The 16,081-nt window shown below is 31.1% G+C and overlaps 2 protein-coding genes across 3 annotated transcripts; one reads left to right on the top strand and one right to left on the bottom strand.

Annotated features, from left to right (window-relative positions):
* Positions 1-2,097: 2,097 nt before the first annotated feature.
* LOC132804348 (uncharacterized) lies at positions 2,098-2,597 on the top strand. The gene is made up of 2 exons (XM_060818642.1): positions 2,098-2,180; positions 2,291-2,597. Exons 1-2 carry the CDS (start codon positions 2,127-2,129, stop codon positions 2,588-2,590), a joined length of 354 nt encoding a protein of 117 aa, XP_060674625.1. The 5' UTR covers positions 2,098-2,126; the 3' UTR covers positions 2,591-2,597.
* A 5,848-nt stretch (positions 2,598-8,445) lies between these two features.
* LOC107434886 (uncharacterized) lies at positions 8,446-15,416 on the bottom strand. 2 transcript variants are annotated; one of them, XM_016046395.4, is made up of 9 exons: positions 15,160-15,416; positions 14,095-14,217; positions 13,593-13,680; positions 12,610-13,228; positions 12,014-12,067; positions 10,760-10,857; positions 9,850-9,975; positions 9,205-9,294; positions 8,446-8,696 (listed from the first exon to the last, which is right to left on the bottom strand). In XM_016046395.4, exons 2-9 carry the CDS (start codon positions 14,178-14,180, stop codon positions 8,565-8,567), a joined length of 1,293 nt encoding a protein of 430 aa, XP_015901881.1. In that variant the 5' UTR covers positions 14,181-14,217; positions 15,160-15,416; the 3' UTR covers positions 8,446-8,564. The 2 variants fall into 2 exon arrangements, with proteins under 2 accessions (XP_015901881.1, XP_015901880.1); XM_016046394.4 differs by having other exon boundaries at positions 14,066-14,217.
* Positions 15,417-16,081: the final 665 nt, after the last annotated feature.

Below are 16,081 nucleotides of genomic sequence, written 5' to 3' on the forward strand. Positions count from 1 at the left end.
TACAATTGCTATTAATTTATTGATTATAGCATTTAGAAATGCTATAAAATCTAGCTAATATAGCATTCTCAAATACTATAAAATGTATTTAATATAGCATTTAGAATTGATATTAAATTGAGTTAATATAGCATTTATAAATGCTATTAATATACTAATCATGGCTTTTATAATTGCTATTAAAATGAGTTAACATAACATTTATAATAAATTTCAAACACATAATAGCATAAGATAAATGCTATTAAAAAGTTTTTTATAGCATTTAATATGACATTTTAAAAATGCTATGAAAAAGTAAAACTTTTCATAACGTGGTCTGTTATAGTATTTTTAAAAATGCAATTATATACCATTCATAGCATTTTTCATATGGTATATAAAATAAAATATGTTGTAGTGCCAGCTCTGAAGCCTTGCCTCCACCCTGGTTCTCAGGCCCTCAAAATCTCTTGTTTTGTTTCGGCTGACAAATAAAGGGTTGCCAAGGTATTTTGAGTCCTTGGGGAGCTCTTTGACATTGAGGATGTTTTTAATCGTAGCTTTCAGATTTCCTGAGACATTTCTGGAAAAGAAACAACCAAATATCAAACCTGCCGACCCATTTCTATAATAAGTTTTTACATGAATTTTCACGCCAAGTTGAGCAAAGTTAGACCCGGTGTACGAGAAGATTAGGAGTGAGGGACTTGTTGTTTTTGACAGGTTCAGCTTCTTGCCAATCTTGAATGTTGTGGTGGAGATGAATGTGTAGGATGCTGCTAATAGGTTGATTGTGGTGAATTAAGGAGGAGGTGGAAGATGTGTCGTCTTGGGGGCTAGGTGATAGTTTTGATGGTGATTGCCATGAAAATGGAGAATAACACATACAAAGGGATTTTAATTGAAGGAAAATATAAACATACAAAGCTCCAACTATGGAATGATCATAATACAAAATAACAATTAGAGCAACTATAACAGGGATTTTGATTGTATGCTATCTTTGGAAGGAATTTTTATTTATTTTATTTTGGCTTGATCGATGAGATGTGACTCCTTCATCATTTGCAGCATCATTTGCATAAATATAGAGAATATTTCCTTCAATAACCACCAACCCACTAGAGCTTTAAAATCATTAGTAAAAAGAATCAATAAGCAAAAACATGTGGTGGTTGTGGGAATTCAAGAAGCTAATTGAAAATATTGGCAAAAAGTTAGAAAAAAAGATCCAATTGATTAAACTGTCATAACCCCAAGAACTAAAGGGCTTGCAAATCTTCTCAAAATATATTTCATCTTTACGCCAATATTAAATGCTAACTAATTTATATTGGTTCCATTGGAAGTGTATGTGTATATATATATATTATATATATATACTGAAATGTCTACATATAGATAAGTGCTAATGGTTCTAAGTGCTATTGGATTTTCCAAGATTGTTGGTGGTTCTAAGTGCTAATGGTTCTAAGTGCTATTGGATTTTCTAAGCATCTAAGGTTGTTGCTGGTACTAAGTGTTATTGGATATTTCTAAGCATCTATACTTCTATTATTCTTTTTGCAGTTTAAGTTTGATATTGACCTAGAAGATGAGAATTCTTTTTGCAATTTAAGTTTGATATTGACCTAGAAGATGAGAGATATGTTAACTATGTCAATACTTTAATGGGCAAAGCATGTAGTGATTTTCGTCATAGACTTCATATTCGCTTTTTGGAGTTTGAGACTATTGAAGAAGCTAAACGATCTACTCCTCTTTTAGGAGTAAAGGAAGTGGATTGGCATTGACTATGTGATTTCTTTGGCACCAATGCAAAATATCTGGTATACGTATTAATTTTTATTATATTTATGGTTATTGCATTATACTTTCAAATTGATTAAAGGTACCATGTGCAGTATTGTTCACAAGTAAACAAAAAAAAATCGTGAAAATATGCCTTATAGTCATTATAGAGGACCGGTTTTAGGAAAAATCAAAGGTATATATATACTTGTATATTTTTGTCCAAAATTCTCTGTATAACATTTAAAATTGGCAGTTTGCTTGTTTGTTAATTTTCTGTACATAACATTTTTATGAACAAGCATAATTTTCCCGAAGGACAAACACAAGGAAGGGTGGATTTTTTTCATGATATGCATTATCATGATAAAAAAGGTTGGATCAATAAGACAGCTCGACAAAGATATGTATGTAAATAATTTTCTACATTTCTCCTCCCAAACTAAGAAACACTTTACTTGTAATTCTCACTTTTCTAAGTGAATAATACATTCATATGAATTTTTGTTTTTTGTAGGAGGACATGCATCAAAGACGTTCACAACTACGTGAGGAAGGATTCGAATCGGTGGATGAGAATGTGATTGCTGATGAAGTATTGGGAACTAGAGTAGGATATATACCCGGCATGGGATATGATTCGAAACTAGCCTCATATTCTCATAAAAGACAACCGTCACCAGGTACAACTGCTTTGCATGAGCGATTGTCAAGTTTGAAAGACGAATATGACTCAAACAGGCAACAAAGTGAAGAACGGATGACAATTTTAAAAGAAGAATATGACTCATACAGGCAACAAAATGAAAAACGATGACAATTTTAAAAGAAGAATATGACTCATACAGGCAACAAAATGAAGAACAGATGTCAAAATATGAAAAAGATATGAGCCAGATGAGAGAGTTTATACGACAAATTATGGTACAGCACTCTTGCTTTGGTGATGGTACATCTGTTCGTTTTCCTCCACCACCTCCACCCCCTCCATCAGCTGCTTGTTGACAAAGATGAATATTTTCATTTTATTGTGGTAGCTTTTGGATTTTTATTCATGTGTATGTTCATAAAATTAAGGAATTCTCTCTTCTGTTCATTTACTTTTGTACAATATGAAAATTTGTATCATATTTGTGTTGATAAAACATATTCAGGTTGATAAAAACTTTCGTCCACCATATTTTGCAAAAATTTTTAAAAAAAAATTGGAAATACTTTTGTCAACAAAACTCACTTTCGTCGGCAAACATGATTACTGACCAAACATTTCCTCGGTAAATGATTGAATATTTACCAATAGAAAAAGTTTTGCCACTAAAATTTTTTATCGACAATGGTATATTTGTCCCAAAAAACCATTGTCGAAGACCAGTTTCCTTGCTAAATAGCTATTTGGCAACAAATGTAAATTTCGTTGGCAATGACACATTTTCCGACAAACTATAACTTCATCTTTAATGGAGCCTATGCCGACAAATTATAGTGTCGTCGCTAGAGACCTCGTTGCCGACAAACAGTCAATTCATCGCTAAAGGTGCCTTGTCCAACAACATCTTGTCATCACTAATGGTTTTAAAAACTGTCAACTGCTTCTTTTTTTGTCTGCAAAACCCTTTACCGAAAATTCTTGGGTCGATGGAAATATTATTTGGTGAGAAAGTTTATTATTCATCAGTAAAGGGATTCACCGTGAAACGTAAGATATTCGTCGGTAAATACAATCCCAAAGGATGCATACGCAACGACAATGCCGACAAATATAGTTTCCTCGATAAATCCTTCACCGATGAATTTTCTAGTTTCGCCGACAATTTGCATTCCTCGATAATTGATAATTTTCTTGTAGTGTAAAGGAAATTAGGAAATTAAAGAAAAATGACCACTAATTCATATGCTATATATCAAGAAAAATAAATTGGAACATGAATCTCCATGAAATATGCCAAAGATTATCGATTTGCAAAAATTTAAGAAAGTCCAATTTGTAGAGGCAGGCACCACATTAGGTTGTTGTTTAGCAGGATGATGATGCTCTATATCTTCCCCATCTTCCTAATGCTGCAGGTGGAGGGAAAGGAGGACCTCATCTGATAAGGTGACACATGGGATTGGATTTTTTTTTTCTCTTAAATTTTTTTTGGAAATTATCAAAAAAATAAGAAAGTGATCATGTAAGCAACATATGACATGATTTGGATAGTTTTTGTGTAGTTTTCAAGGAATTGGTAAAAGAGAGTATTAAATGTCAAAAATTTATTTTACAAACCCTAATTAAAATTAAGGTAAAAATAGAGCGTATAAAGGTGTACTTTGGCCTAATTTTAATAGATTTGGACTGATTTGTAATAATTTTGAAGAGTGTCAAAAAATTTGTTCAACTCCTAAACAAAATAATGTGATTTTAGAAAGTACTAAAATGTATTTATCCTTTTTTTTTTTTTTCTTAATCATTTACAACAAATTTTTCCCCCACATTGGTATCTCGAACTCACGACTTTTGAAATATGGATGTAAGTGGTTTACCAATTGATCAAACCTCCTTAACTATTAGTTTCCATAATTAACTCTTAGATATTAAAAAAGATTAGTTGCACCTGTATACTCTTAAAAATTTTGCAATTTAGACTCTCAACATTTCTACTTAACAATGCAAACTCTTGATTTTTTTAATTTATTGCAATTTAAAGTTTATTTGACTTTTGACTATAAGGTTCAGCAATCATCTTACATGACTAGTATTAAATGGTATCAATTTTAAAATTAGAAAATACATATTATAGTGCAAAATATTAACAAAGCAACTCAAAAATTAAACCCTCCACCATTAAAATTATTTGCAACATTCGAAGAATGCAAATTTAGGAATTCAAAAGCATCATCTCCTTCATTTTCACCCATGGAATAAGCTTTCAGGGTTAAAACGATGAAAAAACCCTAGCTTACAAACAAACAATCATAGAGAAATTGCTATCTCCTATATGTGTGCATGTGTTTTTAGGTATTGTGATAATCTGCAATTCTTTTTACATTTAAAAGAAGTAAACTAGGATTTATTGATTTTCATGACTTATATGAATAATGGATCTTAGATATAAATTGTAACCATTATTTATATCCATATTATATACGTTAGTTGATGAATTAGTAAATTAAGGATAGAAATTATTCATTTCTTGGATCTTAATAAGAGGATTTATTGATTTGCTTGTTATAAAAAAATATAGTATTTACTAATTTTCATGACTTATATGGATAATGAATCTTAATATAGGACATAAATTGTTATTGTTATTTATATCTATATTGCATACGTTAGTTTATAGGGAAACGGGATAAGGTGGGGTTTTTACAAATGGGGTGAGGTTCCTAAAGGCGCCATCATTTTCTTGTTAGTATCATAATTTTTCTGTTTCAAAATTTTTTGGAACAAATCTAAGAATCTTTGAAGGCTGAAGAAAAACATTTGGTAGAGAAAAAAAAAAAAATTGGAATTTAAATATTCACAACGTATTTAAATCTCACAAATCAAGTTTATATAAATTTATACTGATTTATATCTCACAAATAAAAAACTTGGAAGTGTTGTTATCATTGTTGTCATCAATGGAAGGTAACTGAAGATATAGATAGTAGATTGATACCATCGAATGAATTAAAACTTGATTCATTTGGGCCAGAGAAGGAAATATTGGTTCTCCTTTGTAGTCTACCGTCACTTGAAGAGTTATGGTTGTTGAATTGGTGAAACAACCAGTGAATTATTCTCTGCAACTTTCAAGTGAAGTCGTAAGGAAAGAGAGAGAGAGAGAGAGAGAGAGAGAGAGATGTAGGAATACGGCTTGACTTGGAGAGATAAAAATCTAAGTTTAATTTCAATAAATATTATATTGAATGTAATATATAACACAATGCAAATTTAATATATATATATATATATTATACATATCAAAATAAAGATTTCAAGTACGAGGTGAGGATATCCTCCTGTCCCCATGAACTTATCGTATTAAGGGCGGGGCCTCATGGGAGTCCAAACCCATGCGGCAAGTGTCATTGTTTGACAAAATATCCCAAGGAAGTGGATCAAATTTTGTATTTGGGTTGCATAGGAAGAGTTTATTCTATATTGATTTATTTCTTAAGGATCGTTTGGCTTCGTTCTTTGATAAAAAAAAATAATAAATAAAAAGTGCAAAATATTGAACTATTTTTGAAATTTTGTACTTTAGCATCTTTTTTATCATTTTTTTAAAAAAAAAAGTTGGCGCACGTATGGTATTAAACTGCATTAAATATTTCGAACTAGAAGATATTGAAAATTGATTTTTTTTAAAACTAGTTTTCAAATTTTATACTATAACATTTTCTAACTCACATTCAATATAGTTTAATATAAGTAATGTGAGATATCTACTAAACATTATTACTCAAACAGACCTAAATTGCAATAAATTAACCTTATTAAAAACGCATATGTGTGTGTGTGTGTGTGTATTTTTTTTTCTCATATTAATTAAAAGTAAAATAATGTTGGATTAATTGTATTTTGGTACCTTGATTTGCAGAGTTTTCCAATTTAAATGGTCAACTTTAAAAGGTAGCAATTTAGACTATTAATTATCAAACTTGCTATAGATTATTCTAATCCTCAATTTTTGACTAAATAAATTAATAATAATTTTGTATAGAAACTTATAGAAGAGATTACGGTGTTAATCAAATAAGAATAGAGTAGAACTGCTACTAATCTGTTTGACCAAAATTGAACATTAGATAAATACGCAACAAATTTAAAAATTGAGAATTTAAATCGCTAGTTTTGAAAATTAAAAATCTAAATTCCAAAACTTATAAGTTAAGGATGCCAAAGTACAATTAATCCAATAATGTAATTATAATAGCACTTTTTTTATTTTATAAAATTTTGTAATTTTCATATTGTATAAATTAGTAATTCATATTTTTACCCAAAAAAAATAGTAATTCATAATTCTTTTTGTAAATAGAGCAAAAACATCTTCATTTGCATGCATGTGGTATTTTTTTATAATTTTACCACTATATGTGGAAAATTTATCATAAAACAAAACATTAATTTTATTTATCTCTCTTGAGATTTGATTTAAATACAATTTGATATATGTGGTTTTAAAAATATCATTTATTTTCTTTCATATTTTAAACAGTCATCATTTTTCTTATCTGTTATTTTATTCATATCCTTCAAAATAATTTTATCTGCACCTTTTATAACGATATCAGTTGTAATTTTTAAAATCTAAAGGACTAAATTGAAATCAATGAAAATCTCAAAGATGTAAATGGAATATTCCCTAAAACAAACTTCAACTTTTATTCTTTGGCTGCATTTGCGATTAATTTTGGAGCCCCGAAATTGAGTATCAAATAATTTAAAGTTATTATAAGTGTTTCATAAAGTTTTAAAATTTTGATTTTACAAAAATCAATATTCTTTCGCAGTTGTTTTTTAGAAGCAATAAAAAACTACATTTTGAGATTCTAATACTGCTTTAATTTTCCATAATTATAATAAAAATTTTAACCCTTATTAAAACATTAATATTATTCTTATCCTATGTTCATTGATATCCGACTTAATAACGTTATAAATCTCTTCTATTGGATTTACTAACGTCGATGAATTCATGTTAAAAATAATCTTCTATTTTCTTTTTTCTTTTTCTTTCTTTATTATTGTTGTATTTTTGGTTGGCCTTTGGTAGACCACAAGCAATATATATGATCAATTTTTTTATTTTTTTATTTTTCTTTTACTATATATATATTATCAACATTTATAAGGATTGTGATGGAAAAAAATTTGTACTAAATATTTAGTAATATAACTTACATTTAATAATACTACAAATGAAAATACAATAATAAATAACGTATTTTTTTGTCATTGTATATAATAATAATAATTAAACATCATTCTGTACTAAACACTCGAATACTGATTTTGAATTGTACAATAATTATAAAATAATAGTTTATCAAATATTTAACAGGAGATTATTTTTATAGCATAGCTAAAATTGATATTTTTAAAAGTTACAATAATACTAAAATAAGTATTAATAATTTGACAGATAGAATAGGAAAATAGATATAAGAAATATATATATATATATATATTCTATTTGTCCCTGGTTTAGCATAGACAACAAAGTCGAAGAAAATATATATATATATATATACGTATTAATCATAATTAAATTTTACTACCGCTAGATATCCATATCCTCCAATCCCTCCATTTTTAGTAAGTCTTAATCCCTCCAATAATCATATGTTCCAGTTGACAGTAATCATATGTTTCAAAATTTAGTAATAAAATTCTCCTTCCTAATTTGTCAAATAAATAAATAAATCTAAGGCTGTGAAGATTCATAAAAAGCTTCCCTGGGTAGAATGATAAAATGGCACAGAGAATGTAAAACTAAAATTGCGCAAAACGTTATGACTTTCATCTTCTCTTATGGTACAACTTCTCTAAGCATACAATAGCTCCAGACTGATGAAAAATAAATCCCCCCCTTCTCTCATTTTGGACCTTCAAAAAAAAAAAAAAAAAAAAAAAAAAAAAAAAAAAAAAAAAACCAGCTTACAGAGCTGCACCTTGCGAAATTCCATAAAAAGAAAAAAAGAGGAAAAAAGAAATATAAATAACTATAAATTAAAGTCGATGAACGCCATCCTAGCTAGTACTACCAGTACACTCTTTAACTAGGAAGAATACAATGAAGATGATGCTTATGGCTGCTCTTTCAGGATGAAGGCGCATATTCTTGGATTGCTGTTGCCAATTTATTCCGATCCTCCTCGGATTTCAACCTAATTAAGAACGTACGTGCCACTGCACTATCGTTATTTTCGCCTTCATTGCCATCACCATCACCCTGCAAAATCCAAGAGACATTGCATGTAAGTAACATGGCCTAAATGTTTCGAGGACTAATGTACCCTAATAGTGTCCAAGAGTGAGCAAAGCAACCTACATGGCTAAGACATAAGGGCAATAAAGTCTTACACATTAATGTGCTTGTCTATTTTAGTTCATTTTCAAAATCTATAAAATGAATTTTATGTATGTAAAAACAAGAAATAAAATTCCTTAAAATTATGTGGTAACAGGTCACCGCAAAAGTACAATTACATAAAGGTTGCCTGGGTTCTAATGGCTCACTGTGCAAGTAGGCAGTCACATAAAGGCCACACTGCCGATGAGAAGCCAAGTAGCAATTCCACTCACACAAAGTATATATCATGTGTTCTATGTATGAGTAATATTGCCCATTGGATCCCATCTCTATATACATGCACACAAGTAATCATGATGTGACTGCAACAGCTAAATCAACCAGATTAGAAACTGAACATGCAAAATTAAGATTTAACATATATTACCGCAGTATGGAATATTGCAACGATGGAGTTTTTTTGTGAATTTGTCTTGATACCCGGATACAGTAAAGCATTAAGCAGCACTTTTCCCACCTGCAAACAGCAAAGCATGCAGAAAGTGAAACTACATTACAAAAGGCTCTTCGGGAAAGCTCATTGGAAGAAACAAGATGTCACAGAATCATAAATGTAAACAACGGGAAGAGCAAAACAGAAGAATGGTTTTCCAATGTATGATCTTTTATGAATGGAAAGGGAGAAAAAAAAAAAAATCCATTGACAAGAAATTTCCATCTAAAAAAATTGTACCCATTTTTTGCAACATAAATTACAAGTTGTTGTTTCTTCTTCTTCTTCCTTTTTTCTTTTTGAAGAAAAAAATAGAATAAGAGTAGAAATTTAGCATGTTAACTCATGACTTCTGCCATAGAAGTGTCAGACGTCATAATTAAGGTCCCTTTCCTGATTGCCATGATCCTACTAACCTTAGATGAAGCTTAATTGAGAAGAACAATAGGAACCAACAGAAAAGGAGTAGAATCACAAAGCCAAGTACGAAAAGCATTATAATTACAAAAAATAACAAGCCACTATTATATCACGTCATCCCAGAAGTAGGAAAAGAAAATTGTCTGGATGGTTACATACGTCATTCCGAACAAGAATTGTTGGTTTGGATTCTTTTGTCCCCTTGCTGACACCCTCTTGGCACTTAATGGAAAGCCGTCCCGTGCCTTTATCTTTCCATGCATCTTTATCCACAGGATCACTAGACTGGACAGATGAAAATATAGAGAAAGTTAGAACAAACGCCAAATCACATATTATCACTCCATATAGCAAGATGCACACCACTCCAGCTATCCATATTTTGAGCATCATACATATTGATCCATCCAGGAAGCATTAGTACTAAACTGCAGATGAATCAATGGCCCAATTCCTAAAGGCAATACCAGTATCCCCTTTTCAATCCCAATTGATATATAATAACCTGATTAAGGCATGAAGGTTATTAAATAAATTGAAAGGATCCTAGAGCTGAATGGTCCAGTATTGGTACAATAATCCTCACAAATATGTCAGGGCAGGGGAATGAACTTACTATTTAGCAAGCTCAGATACATCCAAGGACAAGATAGTATCCAAGATCCGACTGTAATAACAGAAACAAATTACCTCAAACCTATACAAGTTGCATCCATATTTCTTTTGGACAACATTCTATCCATTCTTATGCATTGACATAACCTCTTCTTAATACGCTAACCAGTCAAACAAGCGTTAACAATACAACAAAATCACAACATCAATTAAACAAACTTTAAATTGCAAGAAAATTAAAGGCATGTGGGGTATAGATAGAAAGAGGGGGGAAGGAATCCAATTTTAAGGAAATATTCAAAACTATAAAGAATGTCCCTGCACGCAAAATAGTCAAACGGAAATTTCTAATTATGCAAACATCTGCAAGAACATTATCTAAACCAAAACTATAATTTGAGAATGCTGTCTCCATGATAACAATTATACCATACAGAACTTTGTAAGCACATACCTTCACATAAAGTTTGCACTTGACTTCATGGACGACAACAACGCCCTTTTCTTCCGTTTTTTTCACTGATGGGCTGCTAGGTGGCTCCAATTCATTTTCTGATTGCCAAAAGAAGATTCAATAATGAAAAGGCAGTAATTCTCATAAATATAATTATTCTCTACAAAGGATATAAATGGGTAATGTCCCTTTGGCATTGTTTATTTTTAAAGAAAAAGAAATATAACCTCATCAAAAAGCAACTCTTGGTAGATTTAGACAAATATGGCAAAAAAGTGGTTCAAAGGGAAACTTTTAAGATCCTACAAGCATGGACACCACAAAAGGCAACAATCAACCCTACAAAAGAGACTCATTGGTACAAAACTAGAACTGACTAAGAAACAAAGCAAAGCTCTGATAAAACCAACTTTAGTCTTCATTTTTCAATGAATATATGTATGAAAAAGTTTATGCTATTTTCTTTCATTTTTTTCCCTTCTATAACTTTGACAGAGTTAAGCCTCAATCATTATCAGAAACCAGCCAATTCCACTGATTTTATCCGTAAGGCCAGAAAGTGAAAATACATAATTTAGATTTCAACCTAGTTATTTAAGAATATAGAGAGAATGAGTTAGATCAATATGTAGGCGTTGCTAGAAAAAGTGTAAACCCGCAAATTCCTGTAACTTAATTTTCTCAGGATTGCACTTGTTAAAGTTTTTTTTTTTTTTTTAATAAATAATTCTTTTTCTTTTCTTTCTTTGCATGTGTGTATGTGGGGGATACTGAGGGAGTAGATACAAGAGTATTTTCTTGCTTCATACATAAAGCATATCATTAACTATTTCATGCATGATCAATCTTGAAGCACTCTCATAATGCTACTATTAGATACCAAAAAATAAAAATAAAATGCAATATCTGGTACCATTTCCCAATTGATCCATTTTAAGCCTATATTGGAAGCTTAAAACATGGCACCAACTCGATATCCTACATTTGGATATTAAGGCATACAAAAATCAGCAATGCTATAGGCACCAAATTCATTTAGCAAATGATATGGCAAATAATGTGTCTGTATATTATTGGTTGAAAAATTAATATAAACAAAATATGGATTAGTAAATCCTAATACAAGCCGATAAAATATTGTCACATAATCCGCCATATATTTGGTAAATAAATTTGATAAACAATTTGGTGTTTTTGGAATTATTGTACAAAATTAACAAAAGGGCAAGAAAGAAAGAGAATGTTCTGTCTCACCATCATCTGCATCATCTGAAGCATCACGGTTTTTGGGACCTGAATTTTGATTTCCTGAAACAGAAGGGCACCAAATTGACATCAAACTTATTACCATGACAGATCTACTCAGAAGGTTGGTCAAACATGTAACAGAGTCAGTTTAAATGTCTTAAGTCAAGCATAAACATGTTTGGGTAAATAAATTTATTTAGTATTTACTAAAATCCTGTTCTGATTGTGGTTGTTTAGTGGCTATCAAATTAGCGCTTCGGTTTAAATTCTTTAATTTATTAATATTTAATGCTCCATGCTTTTAGCATCAGACACTGAGCACACAATAAAAAATAACACTGGTTTTGATTGGTCTATCGATCTAGGCTATTTTTTCTTATCCAACATTCTTCATAAGATCCCCTGGGATTCATTTGATATTAAAACTACTTGAATTAGTTAAGGCTTCTACTGAAATACAACATAAAGTTTCAGCATTAAAGCAAATTTTTCTATTTAAATTTATCTGCATATTTGTTCAGTTTTTGTTACTAAAATTAGAAATATAAAAATCAAGTCCACTACAGACCATATATATAACATAGTATTATAGTAGCACTTACCAAACAAAAATGGGGTTTGATTGTTAGAGAATAACACAGAGCTTTGAACTGTTTGATTGTTAGAGAAAAACCCAGTGCTTTGGACGGTTTTATTGTTAGGAAATAACCCAGAACTTTGAACATCAGATGATACCCTAGATCTTTGGCTGTCGGAGAATGCCCCAAAGATTTGATTACCACCAAATTTTACCGAACTTTGACTGTTGGAGAATATTCCAGCAGAGCTTTGATTATTAGGGAATACCCCAGCAGAGCCTTCGTTACTGGGGAATAATTCTGCAGAGCTTTGCTTATTGGAAAATGCTCCTGAAGAGCTTTGGTTATTGGAGAATGCTCCTGTGGAGCTTTGATTAGTGGAGAATGCTCCTCCAGAGCTTTGACTATTGGAGAATGTTCCTCCAGAGCTGTGATTGTTGGGTAATAATCCAAAACTCCATGAAGTTGCAGAGCTTCCAGCAGCTATCGGAGTAAATCCAGTTTTCTCCTGAAATGATTTTATCTCATTATTCTTGGTTTCAGGCTTCGTTTTCTTTTCAGCAGTATGAGATCCTGCAGCAGGAAAATTTTCTCCTTTACCACCATTGGCTTTGAGCCAGTTGACAACATCAGTGAATTTCTCCTGAAATAAAAAGGCAAATAATGAAAACCTTCAACAATTTTTTATTTATTTTTTATTTAACATAACCTAATTGGTGTTACCATTAAAACTGCATAAATTAACAAGTTGACATACATTTACATGATATACAGAACTTCATCTGAAGCCTACATCATTATGATTTATTTTCTTGATCAAGCACTTACTTTAACATCACATAATGTCCTGCTTAAGAGAGTGCTGATACCACAGAAACATAAAACATCCTAACCAGCCTGACCGGGATTTCTTAAACCAACTTTTCCACCCTAGGGATTACTAAGAAGGTAGATGTATCTAGTAAGAATATTAAGATCACAAATACACAGAAAACGTAAGCAATTACCATGATGTTTGAAGCATGAGATAGGTAGTCTCGCACGCCATCTTCCCAAAGTTCATCAGGATGGTCCTTTAATTGTTTTTGCACCCAACTGTTAAAGAAATTTTTTTTGGCAAAAGTATATGATAATGTAATTAGTTCCGGTCCTTTTGGAGGGTTCATAAAAAGGCAATAAAGAAACATATATCTAGTACAAAAAGGTTTAACTATTTATTCCAGAAGTAATATAACATTAAAATTTTGTAAAAACTCAAACACAATCACGGTCTCAAGATGATGCATGACAATATACAAACCAAACCTGATATTATATATATATATATATATATAGAGAGAGAGAGAGAGAGAATAAACAGCAAGACTTAAATTGCCTAGTTGAACAGAACCATAATAAGAATAGAACTTAAATTGAAAAACCAAAACAACCAAAAATACTACATGACAAGACCACTAATGTGAAAACATAAAATAAGGACCTTGCAAATTGGGTGTTGAGAGCTCTCACATGCTGCCGAGATGACTCTGCTCTCTGCAAATCCAACTGAGGTGCAGCTGTTGGTTGCTGTTGAGAAGTTTCTGCCCTGTGAACATCAAATGGGGATCCTGCCATTATTCTCTTATTACGGAACTGCATCACCATTGAAAACAAATTAAAATACAATAAGTATCCAATGATTAAAAATGTCAAAGCCAACTGTTTTTGATTTCTTTTATATTAACCTACGATCATCAGCAATATTTTCCTATAACTGATAGGAACTGTGCCAATGTTGACAAGTTCATTCATTCTTCTAACAAGATTTCCATCAAGTATCTTACGATGAAAAATTCTAGTTTACTGCTTTCCATTGCACCACACATTTTTTCAGCTCTACTGTCTATTTTATATTTAATAACAGAATAAATTCTCTTTTATATTCAATAACAGCATAAAACCGCAAGTATGTCGAACGAGCAAGTACTCCAAATAAAAATACCATCCCAAACCCAGATTTAAGCCAGAAAGAACAGAAAATCTATTCACATTACTCCCCCAAGTCCATAACTGTAGCCCAAAAAACAAAAAAAGCCTCCACGGCTTAACAAAATTCGAAGGTTTTCGGATGCTTCCAATTCACAAATAACATTAACTAAGAACCTCAAACCGAAAAGCTAACAAAATCCCACAATTCAAACAAAAGTGCCAAACAGACCAACCAATTTATGTTTTACACAACCATACTCAAAAAATTAAAGATAACCACAATACAAAACCTAAATTCAAATCAACTCCGCAGCTAAAATTGAAAAGCTACTTAATATATATATATATATATATTAAAACTTCAAAACTGAGCTAAACAATTGCATTGGGTATTATAATGCAGTTTTTTTTTTCCTTATAAATTTAAAAAAAAAAAAAGTAATAACTAAGAAATAAGTTCAAAGTCAGAACAAATATCAGAAACAGAAGCTCCCCTTAGCATATGTATCAAACAAAACGAGGAATAAAGCAGAAAAAACCAAATTAGGGTTTGCAGAGAGTACTAATTTAAAAGAATAAAAAATAAAAAAAGGAGGAGAAACTCACGGCCGACTCGTTAGTGTCGGGTTTGGAGTCCGATACGGCGAAACGTTTCGTCCCTTTCATCATGATGATTAGTTTCGATTCAGAGACAGAGCTTTCTCTGTTTCTCAGGTCTTTTAAATTGTTTTTCAAAAAACAAAAACCAAAAATAAAAAAATAAAAAAAAAGCGAATAATAGGGTTCTTCAAAAATTCTCTTCTTCTTCTTCTTCTTCTTCTTCTTCTTCTTCTTAAACTCTATAATCTATATGACGCTTGTGAAGAAGCACAAAAGAGGAAAAAGTGTTTTTTTTTTTTTTTTTTTTCAGAATTAAAAATTGGAAACCAAATTATGGGTGATTTTGAACCGTTGGATCAGGTGGGGAAGTAACTTTCAATTGGAACCACTGGATTTATCAAGACGCGTGGGGATTTTATCAATACTTGAGTCCATATGGGCCACGTGCATTTTCCTTTTTGTAGATTATTGTCGAATGGGGGGGAAATGAGGTCGGCCATTCTGATGGGGCCCACCACGATATGGTTCTTACATATGGGCTTCAACGAAATCTCAACAAAAAACAATGGGCTCGAGCCTAACTAAATGTAATTTTTTGGGCTTCATAAATGAAGAAAAGATTTAAGTGTTGTTCTTTTTGCACCACCACAGTATCTACTCGCACTGCAATTTTTACTTTGTCATTTGCAATTTTATTCCCATATAAAATTATCTAAAAGGATGAATTATTTGAACAATTACTTAATACATACCAAAACTAACGGTTTCTCTTTCGTAACAAAACACACACACACACACACACACACACACACACACAGTTTATACCTAGATTTCTATTTTTACACTTTTCAATATCTAAATTTCTATTTTTACACTTTTCAACTTTTTTGTTCGATATATTTTTTTGTTTTTTAATGGATACAAATAA

This window comes from Ziziphus jujuba, chromosome 6, assembly GCF_031755915.1.
Source record: "Ziziphus jujuba cultivar Dongzao chromosome 6, ASM3175591v1".
In the NCBI taxonomy this organism is placed as follows: Eukaryota; Viridiplantae; Streptophyta; class Magnoliopsida; order Rosales; family Rhamnaceae; genus Ziziphus; species Ziziphus jujuba.

Coding starts and splice junctions, on each gene's coding strand:
- LOC107434886 (XM_016046394.4), bottom strand. CDS start 15,222: ATGATGAAAGGGACGAAACGTTTCGCCGTATCGGACTCCAAACCCGAC. Junction 13,681..14,065: donor CTCAACACCCAATTTGCAAG/GTCCTTATTTTA, acceptor TTTCTTTAACAG/TTGGGTGCAAAAACAATTAA. Junction 13,229..13,592: donor CTCATGCTTCAAACATCATG/GTAATTGCTTAC, acceptor TTTTTATTTCAG/GAGAAATTCACTGATGTTGT.
- LOC132804348 (XM_060818642.1), top strand. CDS start 2,127: ATGCATTATCATGATAAAAAAGGTTGGATCAATAAGACAGCTCGACAA. Junction 2,181..2,290: donor AGACAGCTCGACAAAGATAT/GTATGTAAATAA, acceptor TGTTTTTTGTAG/GAGGACATGCATCAAAGACG.